Source organism: Scomber scombrus, chromosome 13, assembly GCF_963691925.1.
Source record: "Scomber scombrus chromosome 13, fScoSco1.1, whole genome shotgun sequence".
Classification (NCBI taxonomy): Eukaryota; Metazoa; Chordata; class Actinopteri; order Scombriformes; family Scombridae; genus Scomber; species Scomber scombrus.
In genome coordinates, this window is record NC_084982.1 from 16,031,094 (window position 1) to 16,059,068 (window position 27,975).

The 27,975-nt window shown below is 38.7% G+C and overlaps 2 protein-coding genes across 7 annotated transcripts in view; both read left to right on the plus strand.

Annotated features, from left to right (window-relative positions):
- rapgef4a (Rap guanine nucleotide exchange factor 4a) overlaps positions 1 to 2,460 on the plus strand; it is a 36,055-nt gene extending 33,595 nt beyond the window's left edge. For all 4 annotated transcript variants that reach the window (XM_062431158.1, XM_062431160.1, XM_062431159.1 and 1 more), the window contains 8 exons: positions 141 to 266; positions 428 to 606; positions 693 to 783; positions 867 to 917; positions 1,157 to 1,244; positions 1,371 to 1,435; positions 1,532 to 1,586; positions 1,728 to 2,460. In XM_062431158.1, coding sequence (XP_062287142.1) covers positions 141 to 266; positions 428 to 606; positions 693 to 783; positions 867 to 917; positions 1,157 to 1,244; positions 1,371 to 1,435; positions 1,532 to 1,586; positions 1,728 to 1,855 — 783 coding nt within the window. In that variant the 3' untranslated portion in view covers positions 1,856 to 2,460. The remainder of the gene's footprint in view (positions 1 to 140; positions 267 to 427; positions 607 to 692; positions 784 to 866; positions 918 to 1,156; positions 1,245 to 1,370; positions 1,436 to 1,531; positions 1,587 to 1,727) is intronic.
- Positions 2,461 to 3,886: 1,426 nt separating this feature from the next.
- On the plus strand, positions 3,887 to 27,552 carry map3k20a (mitogen-activated protein kinase kinase kinase 20a). 3 transcript variants are annotated; one of them, XM_062432357.1, is made up of 20 exons: positions 3,887 to 4,024; positions 6,237 to 6,426; positions 7,084 to 7,171; positions 11,716 to 11,817; positions 12,688 to 12,753; positions 12,894 to 12,922; positions 13,492 to 13,629; positions 15,752 to 15,838; positions 16,881 to 16,955; positions 17,054 to 17,160; positions 19,296 to 19,431; positions 23,017 to 23,061; positions 23,151 to 23,181; positions 23,291 to 23,430; positions 23,566 to 23,628; positions 23,713 to 23,802; positions 25,722 to 25,838; positions 26,029 to 26,103; positions 26,242 to 26,392; positions 26,580 to 27,552. In XM_062432357.1, the coding sequence occupies exons 2-20, from the start codon at positions 6,268 to 6,270 to the stop codon at positions 27,302 to 27,304; spliced, it is 2,424 nt and encodes an 807-aa protein (XP_062288341.1). In that variant the 5' UTR covers positions 3,887 to 4,024; positions 6,237 to 6,267; the 3' UTR covers positions 27,305 to 27,552. The 3 variants fall into 3 exon arrangements, with proteins under 3 accessions (XP_062288341.1, XP_062288342.1, XP_062288340.1); XM_062432356.1 differs by having other exon boundaries at positions 3,888 to 4,086; XM_062432358.1 differs by lacking the exons at positions 23,151 to 23,181; positions 23,291 to 23,430; positions 23,566 to 23,628; ... (3 more) ...; positions 26,242 to 26,392; positions 26,580 to 27,552 and having other exon boundaries at positions 3,887 to 4,086; positions 20,266 to 23,040.
- Positions 27,553 to 27,975: the final 423 nt, after the last annotated feature.

Genomic DNA, 27,975 nt, shown 5'->3' on the forward strand with positions numbered 1-27,975 from the left:
CATTTATTTATTTATACCACCAAAAATATATACCACCAAACAGTTGTTGTTTTATACCTAGTGTGTAAACAAAAAATGACCCCATAACCATAGATCACATGAATATTACATATAAAATACATTTCCCCTCTGTTTTGTAGACCCCTTTACCTGAGCAGGAGGGTCCCTCTTCAGGATCACTGGCTGGCTTTGAGTTGATGAGCTCGAAGGATGTGGCTTACCATATGACCTCCTATGACTGGGAGCTTTTCCACTGTGTACATGAGGTATGACTAAGAGACCAGGTCCCATTAACCGAACTGATGTGATGTCTATATTTAATTAACCTTATAATGATGCACAGATCAGTTTAACTGGTTTGGTTTAATGTTAGTTAATCCACTGTTTTTATTCATATGAAAATCAGTTTTTCTTTGATATCCAACAGCTTGAACTCATCTACCACACATTTGGGAGGAAAAATGTCAGGAAAACCACAGTGAACCTGGATCTGTTCCTGAGGAGGTTCAATGAAATTCAGTTTTGGGTGATCACAGAGGTCTGTCTGTGTTCTCAGCTCAGCAAGCGGGTGCAGCTTCTCAAGAAGTTCATCAAGATTTCCTCCCAGTAAGTTGACCTTTTTTACAACGTCTGAAACACTTTGTAGTTTTGTTTACTTGAAGCATCATCTCACCTTTTCATATCTTTCATAGCTGTAAGGACTACAGGAATCTGAACACCTTCTTTGCTATTATTATGGGACTAAGTAACCCAGCAGTGAGCAGACTGAGTCAGACCTGGGAGGTTGGTATCTGTCCACAGTCAATGCTTGTTTATTAATCATTTCAAAACACCATTTTAACCTCTGCTGTCATCTTTTGTTACAGAAACTTCCCAGCAAATTCAAGAAGTTTTATGGGGAGTTTGAAAACTTGATGGTAAATTGAGACAGTTTCATTTTATATGTCAAATCATGCTTTTTGTTGACTTCAAGTCATCTCCCTTTTTAAAGTTTTCTGTCCGAGCAAACACTGAATAGATAATCTGGAGTGTAGCAGAGTCAGCTGGTTGTTAGAGTTAAGCGTGGGTTTAACATCAACACCTCTGGCTGGGACTTTGATGGATGTGTTTTAACACAGTGACGGGAGATCTCAGAACAGTGTGATTGTTTCCACAGGACCCATCCAGGAACCACCGAGCATACCGACTGACAGTCGCCAAGTTGGAGCCTCCCATCATTCCTTTCATGCCACTGTTGATCAAAGGTCAGAGCACCAGCGTGACCATTTATTTTTAATGTAACGTCATTTTGACCTTTGTGTTGCATTTCTGTTTTTGAGCTGCTTCTTCAATGAACTTCTAACGTCACTCCCATTGGGGTTTTTTTCCAGACATGACATTCACTCATGAGGGCAACAAGACGATTATCGACAATTTGGTCAATTTTGAGAAAATGGTGAGGCTCTGGTGCAGATTGCCGTCTAACAGTCTTCTTTTAACTGACCAATTAATTGCTGATATCTGTTGCTGATTGTAGCCTTTTGTCTTACAGCGGATGATAGCGAATACAGTTAAGATAGTGAGATACTGTCGGAGTCAGCCGTTCAGTAAGTCTTGAAAAATAATTTCATAACAATGAAAACTGGGATGAAATAGGAAATAACCACTACAATTTTCTCTGTTGAATTACATTGTAAAATGTTTCTCATAATTTGTAACATTTTTCCTCTATGTCCTGCTTATCTCAGGTCCAGATTCACCTCTGGCCAGCAAGAACCACCCAGAAGTGCGGAGCTACGTACGTCAGCTCAATGTGATCGACAACCAAAGGATACTAACCCAGCTCTCTCATGGACTTGAGCCTCGCAGGTCTTGAAATCACTCAGGGACAGAAACGTTACACGCTGATGCTGCTTCAATACATGACATGTGCTTGCGCTGGTATGAATTTACTCCAACACAGGCATTCACTTGGAGGACCTAATGACGTATCAGATAATGATATATTGTTTCAGATGCCATTGCCTGACTTGCTAACCCTTTTATTAGAGTACTTTTGACAACAGTAATTGTTGGTGTGTGAAGCACCTCTCATATCAATGCACTGCAGTTATAACCATCATCTCCAAGTCAAACAATTGAAGAAATTAAAGATCTTTGGGGGATTTCATTCATCAGATTATTGTGTAAGATTTCAGATGTAAACACTATGAAATGCTAATGCTTCAAAAATGCAAAGTCTCAATATTCCTGATATTCAGTTGTTTCTTATCTTTTGTATCAAACAATATTTATACATATTTAAGTTTGTGAGATTGTTATGTGTGCTGTTAATTGTATACAAATATTTACTTTGTCATCAGCATGCAAACGGTTCTGATTGTTTGACTTTTTATTAAGCACATTCCTCTTTAAAGTCTGAGATACAGTAAATGTCTGAAAACCTTTTGTGTGCTGTAAATATTAAATATTTTAGATGTATTTCTGTGCCTTGATGTCTTCATTGTTTTGTTATACTGTTCCATTTATATGTTAATTACAATCATGGTATGTTAGAATAGCTTTATGTAGCTTGCAGGGGAGTTCAGAGGAGTGTATGATTTATTATGCAATAAGAACCCGTTTATTGGAACATGCAGTTAGTAGAGCAGGTCATGGCCTCCTCAGAGAGAGGAGTTGGTTTTAGTTTTGTTTCAGGGACCTTCATCTGAGATGAAGTCAGTTATGACTCATGATTTCTAGCTCCCAAAACATTAAATAATGTGGATTAAATCACATCCTGTTCCCAAGTTTAGTTCCAGTAAAACTTGGGATGATTTGTATTCTTCATGTACTTAAAAACATCCTTAAATGCCCCATATTACTCAGAAACAGCAAAATATAAATATTTGTAAAAGTTTGCATTTCAGTTGAACATGATTCAAATCCTTTAAGTAAAATTAAAATGAAAGAATAATTTAAAACAATAAATAAATAAGTAAAAGTGAAAGTAACATAAATACAGGTCCTACATTCAATTTAAATTATATAAGCACAATTTACTTCAAACTATCAAAAGCAATAATAATCATGGTAGAGGCAAAATATTTTAACTACTTAAAACTACTACACACAGTTAGGTGGTTTTGTGTAAAGAATACATCAGATTAATGATCTGAATGAAAAGCTACAATATTCAACTCTGGTTGAATATTTTAGAAGTACAAAATAGCACAAAATGGAAATAGTAAAGTACAAATATGCCAAAACTGTACTGAAATACTAAATATAGTACTAAATACTACTTCAGTTTCCAGCACTAATCCTATTGACCTGGGCAGGTATTAGATGGAACTATTTACTGAATTCATGTTTGCTGTGGGTCCTAATTTAAAGTAAGCATTTTTTTCATATGATATTAATTATGTACCTAATGATTTCGGGAGAAGAAATAAGTTAACATTTTGCTATGATGGCTGTTTCTTACAATAGTTTATTTAGGCAGTTGTCCCTGTATGGTAATATGTTGGCAGGGTGAACTTCAAATATATGTAGGCTTTTTAAAGGTTAGATTAGTTCATTTGTACAGCACCTCAAAATAACATACAGGTAAATTCAGAGTGATTTACACATATAATATTAGTCAAACAAATTCAATTGAAATGAAATACAATGAAACAATATAGCCTAATAACTAATAGTTATATTAATTATTATATTATAACTAAGAGTTCTGTTCATTTAAAGGCTACCAAGAGGGTTTCCCCCCAAAATTACAAAGTAAAGAACGTTAAAGAGACTCATTGAGATCCCTGAATGGTCCGTGGACCTCACATTGAAAAACAACACAGACCCAGGGGATTGTATCCCACTTGAATCCAGCGGGGGGAGCTGGTGGCATCAGGATTGTTGCTGGAGGGAGGCCAGTCTAGTCTGTTCGCTGGTGAAATCACCGAGGCGGCTGTTGAAGAAGTTGTGTAACCAGTAAAACCACCGTGGAGTCAGTGGAGAAACCAAAAACATCACGAGATTTCCTGGAATCCAGACTTATTAGTTTTCTCTCACTGTAAGTTTAATTTCTGCTCGGTGTAACCTGCTTTGAAGCCTGAAAGCTCGCACTTAATGTCGGTATGTATGCTGATAATATCTGCATAGACTGACTGTGTCAAAGTTGGGTGCGTGCTTGTAGCTTTAGTGACATCCGTATGTACATTAGACTATTTAGTGTAAAGTTTATGTTACATAAACAGTTTGTCTTACATTCAGCTTTACTTCCTGTTGACTTCTAAGGCATGCATCAGGGTCACAGTATGCTACACAGGATGTTTGTTGGTTTACAGATATTAAGGGGTCGCTCACTGTCACACAGATGAAACTTGTTTTTTAAGGGACTCTGGTGAAAGTGTAATCATAATAGATTATATACTATCTTGTGTCTCTGCGTTATGGCTTTTCAAGATACAACCTTGTTAAATGTTTACAATGTATCATAACTCAAGGTATTTAAACCTCAATCTGGTTCTTAGACTTTTCAAGGACCCCTAATCTGACCCAAATTAAGAAAGATTTTGTCCCAGGGACACCCATATGATAGGACTTTTGCTTTTAGATGTTTTATTACATACAGTGCATGAAACCAATGACCAAAATAGTCATACTTTCTGTCATTGTGTTACCTATGCATTAGGGCTGGGCTCTATATTGATATTATATTGATAATGTGATATCAGACTAGATATTGTCTAAGATTTTGGATTTTGTAAAATTGTGATACGGCATAAGTGTTAACTGGTTTTAAAGGCTGTATTACAGCAAGGTGATGTAATTTTCTGAATTTACCAGACTATTCTAGCTGTTCTGCTATTTGCCTTTACCCACTTAGTCATTACATAATCATTACATCCACGCTCAATTTGTCAAAGCACAATGTTGTCACACACAAAAATATTGTGATATATCATTTTTCTATATCACCCAGTGTGGTCATGGATGGAATTATAGTATAGTAGAAAATAAATGATTCCCCTGTTTACCGGGGACCCCCTGGAATCCCCTCAATGACTCCTGGGGGTGCCTGGACCCCATTTTGAGAACCACAGATCTAAGCAACCTAGATTTTAAAATACATCTTTCATGCACTGTAAAATCATTGGTTAGTGTTTAAGATTGTGATATCAACATGTGATAACCCTGTTATTGCATATTACCATGCTGCTGACTGTGAAGATGTGAAATGGAAGCTGGCAGGTCACTGCTTTGTGTAATTAATTTTTCATTTAGTTTTGATCGCAGAAACTACCTGCGGTTTGACATATGGTTATATCAGGGCCTTATTGTTGCAGTGTTTGCCATTAAGTGAGAACTGGCAGGGAGGAGTGCCCGAGTGCTACCATATCCCAGTAACCCTGGTGTCTTGAGTGGACAGACAATAATGTGGGGGCTGGTCCACTGAGCAGATTGGTGTGGGGCTAAGTATAGCATGAATGCAAGTAAATCAGAGGAAAGCAATGGCTCCCCTCTGTGACAATGGAGGCGTTTCCCGCTGGGATGGATAGCAATCCCAATGAAGACCCAGGTAACAGCCTTTTAAAAGCCGTAATTGCTCAGCTGTAAATGAACAATAACAGAGCTACAATTTCCTGTAATGATGGAATTACTTCTTTACTAGATTCTTTTATGCCGTTACGAACAAACAAAAGGATGGTATAATCAATCTGTGTGGAAGCGTTAAGTTTCTAACTGTGCCTCATACAAATATTGCATTATGTGGCCTTTATACAGATAGGAAGAGCAACTTTTGAAGATGACAGAACAAGAGAATATGGGGGGCTGCTCCAGATTTTTGTCTTAAAAGAGACATTTTATCATCACTTTTTTTTCTCCTGCTATGATACTTGTGCTTCTCTTTCTCTCTGCATGTGGCCTTACTTGTACTGAACACAGTAGGCTGTGCTGGAATAGTCTGTGACTTTGGCTGCATGATCACAGCATACCAGGCATGCCATCGTCCTTATACAAGCAGAGTCTGGACCCTGAGCTCATTGCTTACTGGTACTGATGATGAGGACTGTGTGTGGAGTAGACAAAGGAACAGGGGATCGTCAAACCAGAGATATTACCCTGACACCGCATGCAGTATCAGCTAATGGCACAGCAGCCTCTTTTAGGGTCTGGAGTCCTGTCTCACATGTCAATCTTTGAAGTGTATTGCAGGAGTCCTTTTTTTTTTAACCTTTGTTGAGCAAACCCGACTTCCTCCCTCCTTTGTGATCCTCTAGAAGCTGAGTCGGTGCTGAGTGTCATTATGAGATGTCGTCTCATAGCGCCTCCTTCGTGCAAATCAAGTTTGATGACATCCTCTTTTACGAGAACTGTGGCGGTGGCAGCTTCGGGAGCGTTTACCGAGCCAGGTGGATCTCCCAGGACAAAGAGGTTGCGGTGAAAAAACTGCTGAAGATTGAGAACGAGGTAGGATTCATAATTGCCTGGGCTTTTCATATACTTTTTAATTGTCAGTATAGTAATAACTTTAATTGCTACCCCATTTAGCGGGATGTGGAGACTTCTGTACCCATCACTCATGTCATTATACTCCCCCACTCTGAGGATTGTGCTGCAAAAGAAACATTATTGCCAAATGAGAGGATGTATTTGGCCCAATTACAACACAGACTGTTCTTGAAATTTCTGTCAAAGCACAGGCTCATTATCTTAAAGACAAAAAAAGAATCATCTTTGAAATGTTTTCAGGGAAATTGTATTACACTTGTTGGTCTTGTGATGGGATGTTTAGAAAATTATTCATCGTTTCTTCAGTGAAAGTCTAAAAGATCACCATTCAATTTCACTCAAGTGTTGGAGGGATGATTGTTCGCTGAAAATAATAATGTAATCCTTTCACATTGAAGCAATTGTTCATTTAATTATAGTGTTTGGCTACAGTTTAACGAATTGGTTTTGTCGGGTTCTCTCTGGCTTCACAATGATCTTTCTCGGCCAGTGCTTAGTTTAATTACTTTACATACTCTATACTCTATTTTTTCTTTAGACACTGACATCATGATTTACAGACTTTTGTATTGAAAGATCCTTCATCATAAAAAGTTATGTTGTCTCCCTGCTCAGGCTGAAATCCTCAGTGTCCTCAGCCACCGTAACATCATCCAGTTTTATGGCGCCGTTGTTGACGCTCCCAATTATGGAATTGTCACTGGTAAGTTTTTTAAATTATATCTTGTTATTAAGTAGCATTAAAAAACAGATCTACTGGACCACATCATGTTGTAAAACGCAGCTGCTGATATCTGTTTGCACCAGTTGGACGGTTTGCTCCACACTGAATGGCTCAGAGGTTTCTATGGAAGCATTAGTGAATGCCAGAAGGTTCAGGAAGTGCACACATTGATACAGTACGTAGTTGTGTGCCCTTGTTTTTTGTCTAGGTTAGAAGCTGAGAGGAGCAAAGCAACCTCTAAAGCTAATGCAGCAGTAAACTTCAGAAAACAAGAAGGCCTTGATGTCTCTGGACAAAGTTTCATCTGGCAAAAGAGTAGAGGTCGTCCTGTTAAGTTTCTCACTGATAAACATCTGCATTTGGATCTCAGACCATTAACTGGATTCTTTGAACAGTCTACACTCCTGTTTGATTCTTGTTTCTTCCTGATTTTGGCCTTTTGTTGATAAGGCTAAACTGGGAAGCAAATGAGTGTTGAAGTGGTTAGTTTGAACTGACATGCTGTTTGCTGTCCAGAATCACACGTTATTATGTTACTACACAAGTAATTAGAGCTGCAACTAATGATTGTTTTCAATCAGTCTGTTGATTATTTTCCTCAATTAATAGATAACTCGTTTGGTATTAAACATCATAAAACAATGTAAAACGACGATCGAAATATACTGGAGCAAAAAATAACATTATCCATAACATTATCCAGTGTCTTGCTTGTCCAACTATCAGTCTAAAACCCACACATTATTAAATCAACAACAACTTTAAGAAACTACAACCAACAAAAGTTGGGAGTTTTTTTACCTGAGAATTGATTTAAAGGTGCAGTGTGTAGAATTTAGTGGCATCTAGTGGAACAGACTTGGCAGAAATGGAATATAATATTCATAAGTATGTTTTAATTAGCATATAATAACCAGAGAATAAGAATCGTTCTGTGTTCATTATCTTACAACACCCCGAATGTCCAAACTCAAAGATATCTACTTTACAATGATATAATGCAGATAGTCCTCACATTTGAGAAGCTGGAAACAGCAAATGTTTGACATTATTGCTTGATAAATGAATTAAACATTTAATCAATTATCAAAATAAAATTTCTGCCGATAAACGTATCGACTAATTGACAATTGTTTCACTATATGCAGTTGAGACTCTTTTGCAGTTGTACAACTTGTAACCATCTTTCTGAAAAGCCAAACAAATGTTTTTATTGAAAGAACAAACAGAGCACTATCAGTTATATGTCCACGAGGCAGCCCTAAATCAGTAGTTTAATACAAAAAGCTAAATAGATGTGGAGCTGCTCTGTAGGCCTTAACATGTATTCATTCTACATCAAAGGCTTAACTTCTGAGCCACTTGTTGTGGACAAAGAAATACAGTTTCTGTTCTTGGACATTCAGGGATTACTGCATGTTTGACAAACCAAGTGTCTCCCCACATATTTTAATGTCTTGTCTTCATGCTGCATAGATCACCTTCTCTTTAAGGAAAACAGTCAATAAAAAATGTAACAGCCCCCACTCACATCCTGAATGGGGAGTTTCCCCTCTTTTCATCATGTGGACAATACAAAGCGTCCCATTGTGTAGCTTACAAGATCTTCTTTGTTCGATTGGTCACTGAAAATGATACATACCAGGTTCAGAGTTCACATCTGTCCTCACTGAATCAAATGTTTTCAACGTGCTATCTAATATTTAAAAAATGTAATTTGTTTCTTTGCCATGATCAAGGGTGTTGCTTTTTTTCTAATGTGCAGCCCCAATATCCAGGAACCATTAAACATAACATCTTACATAACATTCATTTGCAGAAGCTTTTGTCCAAAGCAGCAAACTCTACAGGAACATGAGCTATATTGTATGTAATCGGAAATCAGAAGAGCATCTCTCTGTAGATTTCAGATCATACAATGTAGATTTAAAAGATTAATTGATATACATGTATGTAGTTGAGATGCTTATTTGCATGTATGTGTTTACCCCTGGATTCATGTTTTTCCTCTGTTCATGTTAAAGTCCTGTGATCATGGGAGCCCTGGAGGGTTGTGTAGGAAGAACTGGGGATGGAGGAGGAGGGTCTCAAATGAGGATAAGGCAATTGGCTGTAAATGGAGAATAGATGATTTTTGCACCATGTTACTACACAACAGTTATATCACAAAACAAACAGTGGGCATGATCTTCACTGTGATGGATCCCAGACAAGTTAAGTGGAAGTGCTCATATTATACAGTAAATAAAACATCAGTGGAAAACATGTCAGGTCAAGCTTCACTGTCCCAAAATGGAAAGCTTGCTTATGCATACTGTAATCATTTCGTCCTGCTCACACCAACCATTAGATGATGCTTTTCCCCAAGGCACTTTCAATGTAAGTGATGGGGGACAAAATGTACAATCCTCTTTTTGTGCAAATATGGAACCAATAAGTTTAAGTCTTTTTTAGTGCAGAATTCTTTCAGTGTTTCGCTGTTAAGCTGCAGTGGAGGAATAATAACAAAAACAGGGACACTGGTGGTGAAAGGAGTGCAACTTTGGAAGATATCCACTTGGAGACAAACTTGGAGAGCTGAAGCCTCATATTAGCTTCAGAAAAACAGTAGAATACATTTTTGCGCAGAAAAAATACTGTTTTTTGGCTCCTGTCACTTACATTAAAAGAACATTAGGCAGAGATCTTTTAAAAGCCAATATGAGCAGGAGGGATGGCCACAGCAAGAAATCCTTTTTGTAGATGTTCCTACTTGCACCTGACTATTGTTTTAAGACAAAGTTGAAAAATTGTTAACGTCCTTTATAGCACCATGCTAACAGATTCGACTCAATAGTAGCAACAACATAAGACAATAAGGCAATAAAAAGAATAACACAGCAAAAACATTTTTAAAAAGTGAGCTCATATCACGATCATATCATCAAGGACTTATTTAGTATGATTCAATCAAAGTAAAAACCCACATTGCATAATATTACATTTCTAGATCTTATCCTCACACACTTTTACAAGACTACATGATACTTTTTTTTTTTACCAGCAATGCTCAAAACCTTTGTATCTCTGCATATCCTTGAGCTGTGAATAATAGGACATAACAGGAACACATATGTTTTCATTTTAAATACTGAGAGTTTTAGACTCTCAGGTCAAATCTGCCCTGAGTGCATACACGTGTGTTGCAGTTTTAGAGTCTGAGAGAAAACGTCTCAAACATGGCAACCTGGCAGCTGCTGCAGTATTTTGCAGCTGTGAAAGAGAAAGCTTTTGTTGTCAAGGTGCTGGTTTATATTAATCTAAGCAGAACATACAGGACAATGTTTATGGCCATGCTGACCATGCCATTTCCAACATTCATCTGCTCTGTTATAAATTTCCTGTGTGTTGACATAGAGTACAGCATCAAGCTGAGCCGTTTTCTCTTTCTAACAGCCAATGCCTGCAACCTATTTGAGTGAATTGCTTTTGTCTGTTGACCAGCAAGAGCTCAACAATTGCTGCTGTCACTCAGCAGCCTCATAAATCTAATGATTGAAGGTTTGTTATTAATTTGGAGTACATTAAACTCTGACACACCCTGCAAGGCTGTTTGACAAGAGACAATTAAAACTCCTGTGTGACTTTAGAAGTCACTCTGAGACTAAAATGAAAGTGCAGTTTTACAGCAGAGCCAGCCCAGTAGTCATATTATCTGTGGAATGTGGATGAACATATTGAAGTGCAAAGTACAGAAGCAGACAGGCTGTCACTCGCCCACATAGGTGCAGTCAGTTGAACCTAATTGTATCTAACACAGGTTTAAAAAAACATGCAAAATATAGACTCATAATGCCCTATTTTCTGCACTGCACGTGTGTGTGTGTGTGTGTGTATGTGTGTGCGCGTGTGTGTGTGTGTTAATTAGACTTCTGGTGCCTGTGCATGTTCATTTTACCTTGGTTGGGTTATTATGCACAAACAGAGGTTTCCTGTTGTTGTAGCTGTTACGAGATAGTACTGTTTTATTTTGATCCAATCACCTTTATAATCATAACCTTATAGGATAGTCTACAGATAGAAATGTTTGCCTGTTCTATATATCTGTCATTCAGAAAGGATTTATGCAAGCGTTATCTCTGTGTCTCGTGATGGGGATGATTGTCAAGGTCCATAAGGTTCACTGATGTCAGGTGTATTATACTTTTGAAAACAAAGAATAAAGACAATTTCTTTGTGTTTTAGTAGCCTCAGAATTTGACCACTTGTCCTTTGGGTCTCTGAGGGAACAGTGGGGGTCTCAGTGTGCAATCTGTAAACAAGACACTGTGAGCTGGCCTCCAGGAGTTGCCTGGCACAATTTCAGTTTTCAATTGTTTTCACATAATGCTCCGACATACTGCACTCATATGTTTGATGCAATGCCCTGAAGAGAAAAGTTTTGTGGCTGTAATACAGTTTATGAATGTACAAAATGTCATACATCCCCCCCAAATGTTTATTTATATTTTGGTATGATTCAGTTCAGTCATATTTCTCCACAGAGTATGCAAGTGGTGGATCACTGTATGATTACCTGTCCAGTGACAACAGTGAGGAAATGGACATGGGACAGATTATGACATGGGCTGCGGAGATTGCACGAGGTAAGACTGACATTAAATTATCTCTTTGATTATATTAGAGAACAAATGTTACACAAGAGTATTTACCAACTTAACATTAATTGTATAAAGATAAGTCACTGAGAGCAAGCTCACATTTTAAAGGTACAACAGGTAACATTTTGTTCAAAGATAAACTACGACATTTTTACAACTATAGCCTGACTGGTATTGGCCACTGGACACTGAATTGTTGGGTTGACAATGTATAGGCTGTGTATAAGCCAATATATTGTTCTTTTAAAGGAATAGTTCGAGATGTTTTTCTTTCTTGTCAAGAGTTAGATGATGTATACCACTCTCATATCTAAAAAAAAATCCACCTATCAGCACCTATAAAGCTCAGCTTTGAATCATAAATCAATACCACAGTGCCATTGATCTTCTCATCAAAGTGTGACCCAGATGTCTGCTGAATGAGACACTTAACAGGTTAAAAATATGTCATAACTCTCTGTTGGACAAATGATATGATAGTAGCACCTTTTCTAAATGACCTCAAGCATCTTTTAATATCTTTCTACACTGCACGTTCTTGTTGATAAGCTCTTTGATAAGCTACAACAATTAATAATGATTGTAAACAGGACAAGAGAGGTTGAACTCTGAGGAATGACCATACTGATGATAACAATTTCAGTTTCAAAGTTAAAATCTAAACTAACTACAATCAGTCTTGTCAAAGCCAGTTTCTGCAAGACTCATAACATATTGTGATCTACAATATTGATATCTCGTGAATAATCTTATAAACCTAATGAGTGTTTGAAGGATGGATGGATAGTGTGTGAAACAGATGAGAAACATGTATGTTTCGACTGAAAAAACTAACTCTTTTTATTCCTTCTTCAGGAATGCACTACTTACATTCAGAGGCCCCTGTTAAGGTGATCCACAGAGACCTGAAGTCCAGAAATGGTGACAGATTTTATCTATCAGACTGAAGTTACTGTGTCCAAAATACATGAATACATACATAAATTAGTATATGAATGCTACATATTATTGAACAGAATACCGACTTTTACTGACTTTTAAAATACTGTATTCTCTTCCAGTTGTTTTAGCTGCAGACAGAGTTCTCAAGGTAGGTTTTTAATATGCACTTTTGTCTCAGAAACATTAAACTTAACGATGAGCCAGGTCTGTGCAGCTGAAAATGTTGCTGAAAAAGCTGTGTTAGCTGAAAACTTCAGCTCAGAATTTGAAAAGATTATGTGCATGAAATATACTGGTGTGTTATCTACCTACAGGATATAGACACAAGAGGGCAGTGACTAACTTAGCATGTACAAGAATCCCCTGACAGCATTACTGGTGCGCCTTAGATGAGGCCAAGAGAGAGCAGATTTAACAAAAACTCGTGACAAAACCATGAAGGTTTTATTTGCAAAAGAGGCAGGAGGCTATATTATGGAAAACTTGTGAGAATCTCCAAATATCAGGCAGGATTTTTTTTTAATCTCTTTAGGGACATAGGAACACTAAAGTGCATGTTTCATCAGTAGTTTTAGATTATTTTTTGGCATATTTTGCTTCTATTTAAAAAATTGAAAGTGGAGAGACATGCAACAGTGGTTGTGAGAGGGGTATGATGAAAATACATGTTTTTTTTTGTTGCAACATTCGTCTCAACTTAATTTTTTATCACTTCAGATCTGTGATTTTGGAGCATCCAAGTTTTTGACCCACACAACACATATGTCCTTGGTGGGCACGTTTCCCTGGATGGCTCCAGAGGTGATCCAGAGCCTGCCTGTGTCTGAGACCTGTGACACCTTCTCCTATGGTGTGGTGAGTGACTTCAGCTGTGTTACATGAACAGAGGACACAGACTTTCCAACAAAGAAAATGTCCCAATTGCCATGACAACATCCAATTCATGTGATTCAGCATGTAGACATCAACCATACACAGATATAAATTAGAAAAAGTGAAATACTTATTATATTGGCCAGGTGGTGAAATGCAAGAAATCTGAACAGTTTAAAAGAGCAACAATGAATAAGTAAACCTAGACATGACATAGTTTTCTCTTATACTCTTTGACTATAAGGTAAAGAGCAACTAAACACTGGTATTATAGTTTTTTCTGACTTCCAGTTGTGAACGTCTCATCTTGCTGTAGTGATGTAGAGGTGTACTCCAGTGTGTTGTTAACACTATAACATCATTGTTTGGTTTTGGTTAGAGGCCCACGTCTGACCACAGCTGATCAGAGGTGAAGTAGACTGAATACTTTCTATCAGAGAGGGAAAAGAAACACTGCAAGCTAGTCTTTAAAACTTTTAATAAACCCGTATTTAACTCATTTAATAGTTTTACACATATGATTAATATTCCAAGTAGCATATTTGTTATCGTTAATATATAAAATTATCATAGGTTCATATCTTTCATAAGCTTCCTTTTTGTATCTTTCAATATATTGAAGTATTTAAAATGTGGGATACAATGAATGATGACTAGAGAGTGGTTAATCAGCCCTGACCTTTGACCTCTGGAGTCCTATCGGCTGATTTAGTGCATGAAAGAAGGTATTGTGGGTAGACATAATTGTAGTCCTTCACAACACTTACAGGAGACCTCGCTGCAGTTAAGAGTTTGCAGGAATTTTCTTTAAGTTTTATACATGCTGGTTGATTTCAGTCATTTTGTCTTCAAATTGTTCAACAAATAGTGTCCTGTGAAAATGTATGTCATTATGGCACATGAAAGATTGCAAAAGTAGGTGAGTGACAAGAACAGTGAGACTCACAGCCTGCGTTGACCAAGTTGGAAGTCATTTGTAAAGGGCTTTTTTGTTGTTAATGGAAATATTTGACAGAAAATAATGCTTTTTATTTCACTCTTAAAACTCAATCCTTCTTTAACTGAATGAAATATGTTTGAAGAAATTGCACTAAAGTCACTCATGGCAAAAAAAACCCCAGCTGCCAGTCAGCCATTCCCACTGATATTTTCATTTCTGCATTTCTCTCTCTGCTTAAGTGGACAGTTGCAGGGATTTTGACCTTTGCAGGAGCACATCCTCTCAGAAATTTTAGAGTCTCTTAGAGTCTTTTTCTGTCTAACGGCTTTTGGATTTTGAGTTTCTCTTCAACTTACTTCAACGTTGCAGCCACTCTTATTCAAGAATTAAGCATTGATGTGCAATACCAACACATGAACAAAATCCTTTGGATTACGTTTCCTCAGATGTAAGTAGGAAGTCGACAGATTATTGCAATCAACAAGTTATTGCAATCAATATAATATAAGTTATTGCAATCACAAGTGCTTTTTATGTCAGGTGTACTGCAAAATGATTACAAAGATAAGCATGCAGTTTCCCCACATTTCTGGGGGGTTGATTTCTACAGTAAAGTGTATACATGTAATGAGATGCAGCTGGCAAGTGCAGAAACACAGAGATGGATCATATATGCTGTAGGAGTCTAGCGTGTTTAAAAAATGAATCTCCTCCACCTTTTCATGATCTAATTTTTTTAGATGTAAACCCAGGTTGTTTTTTCTGACACTGTTGAATACCAAATGAAAAGAACACAAATTATCAACAGAGTAACATTACTGTATGTCATTTTAGTCTTTAATGGGTGCTAGAAATCTAAAGTGAATCTTTTCATCGATTTTTTAAATGTTGCATTCGGTTGCCGGGAGAGACAGACAAGTGTTTTTTAATGTTTATTTGTACAGTACTTGAATACACATACTGTATAAACAGGTAAAGCATACTTACCTGCTCAGTGGTATTTATGTATTTCTAATTTTTTTCTGTGAAAGCCTACCACATCTTAACCAAAAACAGCCGATTATTAGCTGTTTTGTGCTGGCAGTGCATACAAATACATGTATGCATAACATTTTATAGTATTTCATGTTTGTTTATACCCTCAACTCATGACTTCTGTTACAGGTGCTTTGGGAAATGCTCACCCGTGAGATACCCTTCAAAGGCCTGGAAGGCTTACAAGTGGCCTGGCTCGTGGTAGAGAAAAATGAGGTATAATGTACTTCATTGGAGTCATAATTGTGACATATCTTGTTTAAAGACAGAAAATTATTACACACTTTGGGAAATACGCGTATTCACTTTCTTGCAGAGGAGAAACACTTTTATTTCTATGGAATAAATATGAAGCCTGATAGTTTAGCTTAGCATAAATACTGAAAACAGGGAGAAGCAGCTATTGTAGCTTTTTCCAAAGCCACAAAATATTACTACCAGTGTTCTTGATTTTTAAATATGCAGCCCATACGTCAATGGAGAGAGTAGATTGGAGTCCAGGATATCTTGCTTTGAAAAGGTTGATTTACTTGATCAAGTAGAAGTGAATGAATAATCAGTACATGTTCTATTCTGATGCTCCCTTCAATTCTGAAGTTTCTGTCCTCCAGGGATAGTCTTTAAACCACACAGATAATGCCACAGGTTGAGCCATGCCCTAATATGGCCAGATCCAACACATTTACAGCATATAGAATTTAGTTTACTGGTCTACAGATAAAAACAGTGCCTAGACACAACTCAGGGCCTTTGTCCTCCATCCCACAGAGTTCACCATATCCAACCTCTGATTAAAGTTACCTCTACTCTGTTCAGAGAGACAACATATTTGACCTCAGCTGCTATAGCAACACAATCAGGGTGCCTCCTGTTTTCCCCCAAAAGGAGCAGCCTCACTGCCTACTACTATCTCAAGGGGAGTCTTCCAGTCAAGATTTGGTGTGACAGTTATGTGTGGGACTATTTCCTACCCAGGCGTAGTGACCTCCTGGGGTCTTGCTGTCGCTGTGTGGTTGCCAGGCAACCAGCGGAGATGCCAGGACAGTGCCAGGCTAGCTGTTTCCCCTTATTGTAATTCTTAATGGTAAGTTAAGCAGCTCCTGGCTGTAACTTCATATTTAACAGATGGAAATAATGGTAGTGATGTTCTCATCTAACTCTCGGCAAGAAAGTCAATAAGTGTAGTTTAGAAAATATCAAACTATTCCATTAAATCAGCACTCCTTCATCCTGACAACTGATTCTGTATTTGTTTCAGAGGTTAACCATCCCCAGTGGCTGTCCTGCCAGCTTTGCTGAGCTGATGAGAAAGTGCTGGGCAGTCGAGCCAAAAGTGAGTGAACCACTAAGTTACATTAGCATGCAATTGAAGAACATATACATTTTCACTTGAATCAAATACAGAGCAAATGTTTTTTTCTGCCAATTAAGGAAAGGCCAATGTTCAAGCAGATTCTCTCCACTTTGGAGTCCATGTCTAAGGACACCCAACTTCCTGAACAGTGCAACTCTTTCCTTCACAACAAGGCTGAATGGAGGTAATGTGATCAGTCATTCTAAAGGCCAAGTAAATGTATTTATAACTCTTTTTTTACCAATATACTGCCTCAGCCTAAGGAAATGTGCAACTGTTTTCAAAGAATGATGTGGAAATGTAGCTGATGGGTGCTGTGAAATACAAAAAAAGGAGTTGAGATCGTGCATATAGATCTTTAATAATTACACTGATAGCTACATAAAGGCATAAAAACCTCCAAAGAATCATCCATCTGGATATACTTCCTCTCTTTACCCATAAGTCCCTAAAAATAATCACCATCTTTTTCAAGTAGAAGTGTTTAATTGGGCTGTATGAGCAGCTGGAGGTTTGGTGATGTTCAGCACAGCCTGAGTCTCAGCTGCTACTTTATTCTCTGTCTGCTCTCGGCAGGGCTTGTCTTTGCTCTGAGGTTTTTCCTCAGAAGTTGTGCTGGTAGCGTCATGTCCAGGCAGCCATCTGCAGGTGAAGCAGGTTGGAGTGAATCTCAATGCTGGAAAACAGAAACAGAGAATATGTGTCACATATACGCAAGTTTGTTTTATCCCAAGAGGATGGATACTATCATTTTAGTTGGCTGATGGTGGAAAGAGGAGAGTCTTGTGGGTGCATGGAGCCCCAGAAAGGGCAAAGATTGGTTATGTTGACCGGAGCAGAGAGATTTTTTTGTGCTTGTTATTATTTTGCTCAGTTAGCTGATGTGCATTTCACCTAGGAGGAGATACAGCGTAAAGTGCAGGCAGTAGGTATAAGGACACTGTTATTTATGATTTTGGCTTACCTTGAGCTACTGGTAATTGGACAGTGACTCAGATTAAAGAGTTGGAAGTTTTAAGAATGTTTGTTGGAGTTTTCATATCCATATTGGGTGTGCTGTGAAGCAATCATAGCCCTTGTCACCCTTATGTGGTATGTACGGTATGAACAGTCATCATCGGATGTGGATAAACACCCTCAAATTAAAGTCAAGACTTTAACCTAACAGTCATAGTTTCATGTCAAATGCAGTCTCTTAATACTGAACAGCACTTAAAAATGGATGCTACAGCACCACCTCTGTGTTAATATCTTGTTTTATATCAGTTCCTTACTTGGGAAGACAGTAAATGTAAGTTGAGTCCCATTAGTTCAATATCACATCTGTAAAGCTAAACAGAAGTCTCCTGTTACACTCAGTATTAGTTTGGACACAGGCTTGAAGGTTAAAAAGAGGATCGTCTTGCAAATGTCTGGGTGAGATGGAAAAAGAGAGAATGTGTTTATTTATGTTAGGTGTGTTTGCAGAAGTATAAACATATCTGATGTATGGAAAAGTTGCAGGAGACAGGAAGGTATGAAGGGCAGAGAAAGTCTGTCAGGAAACGGGAGAGTTGGGGTAGAGGCACTGGGAGGACTGGGAGGAGTAAGAAAGTGCCTTCCTGCCTGGGTTTACTTGTGTTTATGAAAAGAGAGTGTGAGAACAAAGCTTTTGTTAAGATGAAGCTCAGCATGGATTCCCTTGACACACTGTGCAGCCCCACCTGGTGGACAAAACAAACATCCCCAGCATGAACACAAGACATTGTCCAGTCCTGAGCATCCAAAGCATCAGACACAGACTGCAGGGCACCACTGGGTTATTTACAGAAGAGCTTTATCTCGGTTTATTATGTGTCACTGGTTATTGTCCAGGCACGTTAGCTGTGCCACTTGTTTTTAATTCTGTTAATTGTTTAAAATTGTAAACACGCACAATAAAAAATACCAAAATCAACAATGAATTGATCTTATAAAAACGGTAAAGTCCGATATAGTTTATTCCTCTGCATCTCCATAGTTGCTCAATGATGATTAAAAACACATCAGAGAGCCATTGTAGATTTACTATATATATTTTTGACTTGATTTTAAAGTTTTACATCTTCTGTAGTAACAATGAGCTCGGTGTCAGAGCTGAATATCACAAACAGGGTAGGGCAGTCAGAAAGTGTTGGAAGATAGACAAATACATTGTCGGTTTTGGTCTTTTCACAGGAATCAATGACAATAATAAGAATATTGTAAAAAATGTTTTCAATACTAGAGTATCTCATGTATTCTATCCCAGTAACGTTGAGATATTTGCCGAATTGTTGACTTTGTTCTGTCGTCGTCTAGGTGTGAGATTGAAGCGACACTTGAGAGACTTAAGAAGCTGGAGAGAGACTTGAGCACGAAAGAGCAGGAGCTGAAGGAGAGAGAGCGGCGTCTAAAGATGTGGGAGCGCAAACTCATCGAACAATCCGACAGCCCGGTAAGTTCCTCATCATACCCTCTTCACCTTGGTTCGCCTTCACCCTCGGTGTACAATAGGTCACAGCAACACCTCACTTTTTTTTCCTTCCCACCGTTATTCACGTTTTTGTGTGTTTCCTCACTGCCATTAAGAGAATGACAGATCTTGATCCTTTTCTGGGGTGAAGTGGAAATTGGAAAGCACATAAGGAAGGGGGAAGCGCATAGTGGGTAGTAAATATAATTAGAAGCACTGCTTTCATGTGCAGTGTAGTACATGCTTGCCAAAAACATTTGCATCATGATGCGTAGTGAGTGCATTCCTCACGAGAATCCATATTTAATCATGAGCGTCCAGCTTTTGACTTGCAGTTCAAACTCCAAATGTTATAATCTGCATGCAAAGAAGACTGATGTACACCATCCCTAACATCACATACAACCCTGTAGTCTATATTCTTTTGTCCCTTGTTTTCACGTGTGTTCCTGTGGAGGATATGCAGTCCTTATGTTGAATCGTGTGGGACTGAATGCCATGGCGGTATACAGTGTAGATATTGTAGAAGCTGTCACAGCATCGCACAATTTCTCTAATCTAACAAAACCTTTGAATCAACTACACTGAAATTGTTTCCTGTATTTGTCTTCTTCTTCTATCTAAGACTTCCTCTGCTGTTCTGTTCTGTTCTGCTAACTCCCTTTATGATCTAACTTTCTAAATACATCTTGGGTTGGGTTAAAAATGATCTACTTTTCTTATTTTCCTGTGGTTTTTAAACTGATTACTTTTCTATCCTCTCTTCTTTTATATTTTCCCCTCTTTCCCCACTCTCCACCTGTCTCTGCCTCTCAGCTCTTCTTACCCGTGACAAAAAAGATAAGCGCTAAGTCGTTCTATCAGTCTAAGACGGAGGAGTCAAACAGTTCACAGATGTCATGTCAGATCTCAGCCTCCGGTAACGAGGACGTGAATCTGCGATCCTTAATGAAAGGGTTTGAGGACATGTTTTCCCCGGACTGTGGGCGGGCCGTCCTGCACTCAGGCATGCAGGTCAACATGCAGGCCAAGCAGAACTCTTCCAAGTCCAGCTGTGTGAGAGAAGGACACAAAATCAACATGACTCTGGGGATGGAACGCCTCACGTGGTCTGACGACAGTGAATAAGCCTGCTCCGCTGTTCAGTGCTGCCACAGCTGGGTCTGCTGCATCTGTCAATCACCGTGATCTCAGCTAATGCATGATTGGTGTTGTGGAAGAACTCTTAATGAATTACTTGTTAAGTCATGTTGATTGTCGTCATTTCAATATTCATTACTTTGTCCCTGGAAAAACATCTTGGCACACTATCTTCTTTTCTTTGGACAACTTTTACCTATAATGTCCATTCAAAAAAAGCACAGAGATGTCACTATTACAGAATATATTTAAAGGCCCCCCCCCCCCAGGATATTATAGATGTAATTTACTGTATGCCTAATGTACTGGGTGTATAGTGCCATGCTGTGAAGAAAGAGCCACGTGAGCCAGTTGCTTAGAGAAGGCCAGGCTTTTATGATGAAGTGACATTTTGCTGACATTAAGATTGGCCAATTTGTACTGGATGTGGTGGAGTGCAGTTGTTGAACGCAGTCTCTTACTGAAATGAGAAAGTACATGTTTTTTCCTCTGACTGACCCTGGTTCAAAACAGCAGGAAAGGAACTTTGCTGTGTGACTGTCAGCATCAGTCCCTCATTTTACTTTCTTTTTTATTGATAAATAATTACTTAATACTGAGGCCATTATAATAATGATAATAACATTTATCATAATAATGCTTCTGCACAAATGGCCTTCATCAGAAGTTGCAGTTCGATCAGCATTAATCGCATCTACATGGCTTAACCAAGTAATTCACAATACAGATTTCAATGTAAATACTTCCTCTCCATAGACAGCATAGAAACAACATTTTAAATCCTAACCAATATTAGCCTCAGGACCTGCACTTTACAGTAGAGAAAATCGTATTAGCATGAGTGTTCAGTTAGGTATTATGCTTCATCTGGGGGAAGGACATGCTTCCTTGAGCATAGCCCATTAAATTGTCCCCTTCGCTTGTTATCATTAGTCAGTCTCATGAGGATGTAATCCTCTGTACTGCTGTGTTGTTGCTTGTTAGCTTCCTGCCATGAGCTAATACTCCTATTCAAACATTGCCTGTGCTCTCGTGCCATCACCCTAGATGTACTAGACTAGACATAACAATTGCCACCGACTCTTACCAACACTCATATTTCCCTGTGTGAAAATCCAGCCACTTTGGCGCATCCTGAAACATTCAACTTCCACATTTGTTTAGTCGTCCCTATGAGCTTCCATCAAAATCATACAAGTAGCAGCTTCATGATGTGACTTATTTTTCTGCATCTTTCACTGTTTGTCAATAAATTGTTCAACTCTCTGCTTCTCTGTCTATCTTACACTGTTTTGATTGCTGTCGTACATGAACAAATATTGATGAAAGGACAAATGTTTCATGAGATTTATATGGTATTGCTATTATTACTATTATTATTATAATTATTATTAGTAGTAGTATTATTATAACCAAACAAAGGCACACAGCAAAAAGTGTCTAATACCATTTTTTATGCAATTGTAAAATATATATTTCTTCTCAAAGGATTTTGTTTTGCTGCTTTTTCTAATATTAACTTCATGCCACTTTGAGATTCCCAGTATCCATGGCCTGGTTATCCATCATCCACTTAGTCCACATGGGGGCAGGATTGTGTGAACTATACCCAACTCAAAATCTTTTCTCGCTTCTTTCTTGAGCCCACACAAAAATCTTTAACACAAAAACACAGCCCTCGTTTTAAAATATTAGATTTAGGTACCTTTTTTCTCAACAGCATGCCACGTGTCTCAAAAGAAACAAGCCGTTCATTTGTGAAATAGAATATGCAGCTTGAAAAGTGATGTTTAGTCACTTCAGGGAGACTTTGGCAGTAGCGGAGTGTCTCTGAATGTGTTTACTTCCGAACCGCGGCACTGGAGGAGGCGGAAAGCGCTGCGGGGCTGAGTTGCTTTATGAGGCTGCACTGAAATGTATGGCAGCGACTGTCTAGTGAGGCCAGCATTCAGTTCATAAACTGAGCTGTTATCAGATGTCGTGGGAAGAAGACAGTGAATAGGGATTACTCATTCATTTAGTCATCTTTCCTCCAATTTTACATTGCATTATTTCTGTCATTACACACCAGTCTCATGATCACAATGATGAAATCTTTATTTTGCCTGGCAACTTTGTGCCTGATTACATTTAATGAGCAATAAATGACTTATCGTTCAAATAGATCCTGTTAAATCAGTCAGACGGACATTTTGGTTTGATATAGACCATTAGAGGCAAGGCGTCGTAATCACACAGCACAATAACCCGAAGAAAGTGATGGCCTAAAAAACATGGAAGACATGGCTATTTTCCATTTTAATAACATTTACTTAAGTTTTTTGATTTCTACTTTGAGATCTGTCTGTCATAAACACACACACATGCTATCAGTGTCCATCCATATTCTATTGCTGCTACTTCTATTTGTGTTTTGTGTCTATACAGTTGCTGCCCACTCTTGACATCTATAAATGGACAGAGGAGGATGTGGTCAGTATCAGTGTATTTACTGTCTCTAGTGACTGATGTTTTAATAACATTACTATTAAAAACTAATATGTGACGTTTTATTCCTTCAGTATTTCTGGATGCAGCAAATATTTGGTGCAGGTTTGTTTACTCATTTTTTGGGTAGCACAATGCAAGATCATCTGTAATCAGACTGTGGCTGATTCAGACTCTATTTGTGAACTGATGTTCTGTCTTTTTCTGTTTTAAGGGGAGAGTGCATGTGGCATGCAGCTGTATGCGGACCTGTTTAAGGGAAATCACATCACCGGAAAGAGGCTGTTATTAATCACAGAAAACGACATGCGGGAAATGGGAGTCAAGTCCAAAGGTCACATCATGCACCTTAAGGCAAGGCATAGTTAATCATCAACCACAACTGTCAACTTAAAACAATCCACAAATGTCGTGTCATTAAACATAATAAAAGATCTATACTTATTGATGTTTGGAATTACAATCAGTCTTACATTACTTCTTTCACAGGCTGAAATTGAAAAGCTAACCAATGATTACCTCGGGCTCGTCCACTTCCCACCACTGTTGAAGGTAGACTGCTATAAAGTTTGTCCTTTATCCTCTGGAAGAGTTGTTTTTATTTTTCAGTGCATATTTGAACCTTTTTCTTCCCAGGATGAGCTGGAAACGGAGGTGGAAAAAAGTAAAACTGTAAATCTGGAACTGGTATTTGGGTACCATTGGAAACCTGGGACTGGAAAGTTTGTAAGTTTGTACTTGAAACACACACAGACACTGACTCCAACAACATATTCGGTAGCCATGAGCATCTAATGTAACTCAACAATCAATAAATGTACCTACCTTGATCAGGTGCATTATTAATGGTTAACATTTTTAATGGGTTTGGTAATATTTGTTACTTTCCAGATGCACAGAATGATTTTGCTTCTCATACTAAAGCTGTTTGTCCTGCAGATTCATGATGATGGCTGTTATACTGACCATTGAAGGCATCGCTAGACATGTACATAACCAGACAAATAAACATTTCATTCTCAGCCATGTATCACATCCACCTCCACTTGCTCACAGCCCTTTGTTAGGGTCTCAAACTGTGGAGAAAGGGTGGCTCTTCACTTGCTGTTTGAATTTAATCAAAAATAGCCCATTTAGCCAGAAGTCATTTTCTTTTTAAAAGGCAAACGTTATTTAATCTTTCAGCTGTTCATTGTCCCATCATAAATAGTCCTCTTTCAGTGTGTTCGGCAGGGCTGAAACGAGCCTGCTAATTGCCTCCCATTTCTTCTGACATGTGGTGGTTTAGTGGGTAGAAAACACAGCAGGGAGAAGGAAACAGGAGGCTGAGAAAATGAGAGCTAATTATTTTCCCCTGCCTGGTGTCAGGTTCCGTGTCAGCCTTGTTTTTACAAACTGGAAGGTTTTTTGCACTAAATAAAACAAACCCGCACTGCATTTTTTTTCTTCGCCCCTCTTTGCTGGCGATGTCATGGAAGCAGCTGCACTTCTCAAAGACAAAATGAGGGCCTGCGATTGTGCGGCCACCATCTGACAGCCACTGAGGGTTCCCTACTAATGAGGATATCACCGTGCAGCCAAGTGAAAGGTGCTGAATTATGTATGAGTTGTCATTAGATGCACTCGGGTCCTAGGCATCATTACCAGACATTGTTTCTGCTGGAGTGATTAGACTAGCATGGACCTGGGAGCCCCGGTGCGACCGTCCAGGGCCGACACAGGGCCAGCACGGGGCCACTGGTGTGTTTCTGAGCCAGAGGCTTGCTGGAGCTTCCCTTTTGAGCTGTTTCCAGCCCCTGGGGACGATGTAGGAGAGGGCGAAGGCTCCTCAGACGAGTGTGTTAGTGCCACTCCTCTGATGTCTTTCTCTGTGATCACCACACAATGGATTGGCCTGTGCCATGAACCCTGTGTGGTTAAGCAGTGACCTGTGGCTTTGTGGCCGGCTTTTGGGGATTGGCAGAATCATTACTGCTTCGTCAGCATTCAGTATGCAGGAGAAGAGGGCTGGGGAATTGTTCCCATTTGTGCCTCCTAGTGAGGATTTGATGTGTGCCGCATGCAGCAACTCATGAGAAGAAGAAGGTTGTCATCTTAAATCAACCAATCTCCTGTTTCGAGAAATTAATCTTGGATTCAGCTAATAATAAAAACATCAAATGTTTGACAAGAAATTTAAGAGCTTAAATAAGTGCTTAAAATAATTGCTATTGTTGCATTTGTTTTTTTCTCTCTGCTGTAATTTATTTTTATAAAACGCCACAGTTCTCACTGTGTTGTAGAGGACATTTGTATAATAAGGAGAGGAATTAATTTCCATTAATATCCGTTTTTAAACAAGGTAGCTCACAATGCATTTACTTTGCTTATATATTGTACATAAATTACATTTGATATAATTACTCATTTTTTGGCCCCTTGTGCTTTATGCCATCATATTTTTATATTTATTTTTTGGTTTGAATTTTCTGTCCTTCCCAACAGTATGAAGCTTTGTTGCCAATAACCTGCAACTGCCATTAAACTACCTCTAGGTTGTGCTGTTGGTTTATATACAAAAGTAACCAAGTTCTCCACACAGAATAGAGCAATTATTAACTTTACCCGAAAACCTACAGTGTCTTACAATTAACTCTTTTTTTAAGGACTGCAAATGGAAAATGTACTTGGAACTTGATGGAGATGACGTTGCAGTAACCTACATCAAAGATGTCATCTTTAATACCAACCGACAAGATGTTGAAGTCCTGCGGATGACTAAGGTGTCGTCAGAAACACATTTCCTGAACAAGCTACAAAGAGCATCCCATTATATTATGTGTACCCCTTCTTCATGTTTTATTCAATGCTAAACACTGTTTGACTTTAATGGATGCATTTTAACTATAGGATTGTTCTGTTGTGGTTGCCACAGACAGATTTTTTTAATGCACCAATGTTATTGCAATGCAGCCACCTTTTGTGATGGACAAATGGATCGTTGGAATACATCAGAACCAGAGAGTGGACTACACAGTCAATTATGAGGTGAGTCATTTCAGCAGGTGTGGGAGGCAGCTCACAAAGCAAATCCATCCATCACCCATTTTAAATTAATATTCATTTTAATCACAAAACCTTGTGCATCAAGAATAAACATTTTTTTCTTTTGACTTGACAATATAGAGTGATGTGAAATCACCAAAGTCTACTAGACACAGCTGCTCTGTGACATGGAGTCACAGTGGTGGACAAGATGACATCAAGACTGTGGAGCTGGTCATCGAAACAGCACCAGCTGACATTGAGTGGAACCCCAGAAGCAGGTCTAACTCTGGTAATTGTTTTGTTTATAGTATTCTCCTCTTGGTTCACATGAAGAGTTGCAAAGCAGGTTTTCTCTGTTGGTCAAATAAAAATGGTTGCTGTTGAGTTCCCTATATATTCAAGATATGATGAATATATTTAAAAGTGTATTCAATATATTTAACTCTTTTTCTATCAATGCATGTACTCTGTTTTAGATATAGATCAAACGTGGATGTACCAATTACGGCTGAAGCAAATGATGAACCAGAAATCACTGCCATCGACTACTGCTCTGACTGCCCTTACTAGTTCTGATGCCCGCACTCTCCCTCAGTTCCTGTCTGTACATGAAAGCCAGGGGTTTTCTTATGCTGCAGCTGTGCGTCGCTCTCCAAACCGCATCCACGCATCTGCCTGGAATGACTCGCGTAGCTCTTCGCCAACTGCCAGCCTGTCGGCCAAGCTCTCGCCGCTGCATCTGGGGTCAAAGGGAAGCAGTCCCTCCAGCACTACGTCAGAGAGCACGTCAGAAAGAGAACGTGAGCGCCCACTCAGTGCTGGGGCAGTGTATGACCACCGCAGATACAGTTACTTTGGTAATACATTAACTGTGCAAGTGGGGCAGGGTAGAGGCAATGCATGGAGCAGTACTAGAGGTAGCCATATTCATAATAAAACCAGCAGAACTTCACGTCAGCCAGGGAGGACACGGTCCAACAGTTACAGTGTCACAGCACAGAACCGCCAAACCATGATACCAGGTATATTTTCTGTAACAGAAAACCCCAGTGAGGAAAAAGAAGAGGCCAAAGCCAGTGATGGAGGGTGGATCAAAGTGGAATCAAAGAAGAGATTACCACGTCAGGACAATAAACAAGTCAGAGGTCGACAGAGGAGAGGCGGCAGAGGAGGGCGTGGTGCTGCTAGTGGAAGAACTTAAAGTAGCCCACACATGAATTGACAGCTTCTTGAATGCTGAACATTTCATGCACTGAAAAGGTTTTACATATGAATCACATCTACCTACATGCTCAAAAATGAACTGCTTGTTGTAAGATGATCCTATGGATGCTTATGATCTTCATATAGTTCTATTTTTGAAAAAACTGGCTGTGGTCCAGTTAATAATGTGTATTTATTAAACTTTCCAAATGCTCAATGAGTCGATGTTTTTTGATTATAATAAAAATGAACAATTCATATTCAGTACGTTTCTTCTTCTTTCTTCCATCTAATCAACCCCCTTAAAATAAGAAAATACATCTATCAGTTGAGTTCCTTCAAGTCACCAAATAAACAATCATATGCCCAGACCCAATATCAATACATTTTCCAGAACCATTTCTTGCCATCCATACTTACTGATTTGCCTAATTTGGTGTCACTCTCTTTCTGCACAGTATTTTTGGCAATGACTTCCTTGATCTCCTGGTTCACCTGTTAGACAATGGTCATATAACCCAGGTGGATGCTTGTTATTTTAATCAGTTTTGTGTGACAGGTCCCAGACTTTGTTATTATGATCCCTGTTTGGACGCCTCAATCATGTCCACTTCATGCTGTTTACATAAAGATGTCAATCTGTTGTCTTGCCCAAATAGTGTTGTTCGT

Excerpts from the sequence above, each read along its gene's own strand:
- map3k20a (XM_062432357.1), top strand. The coding sequence starts at position 6,268 with ATGTCGTCTCATAGCGCCTCCTTCGTGCAAATCAAGTTTGATGACATC. Across the intron at positions 7,172-11,715 it reads CAATTATGGAATTGTCACTG|AGTATGCAAGTGGTGGATCA; the intron begins GTAAGTTTTTTA and ends ATTTCTCCACAG. Across the intron at positions 23,803-25,721 it reads AACCTGGGACTGGAAAGTTT|GACTGCAAATGGAAAATGTA; the intron begins GTAAGTTTGTAC and ends TCTTTTTTTAAG.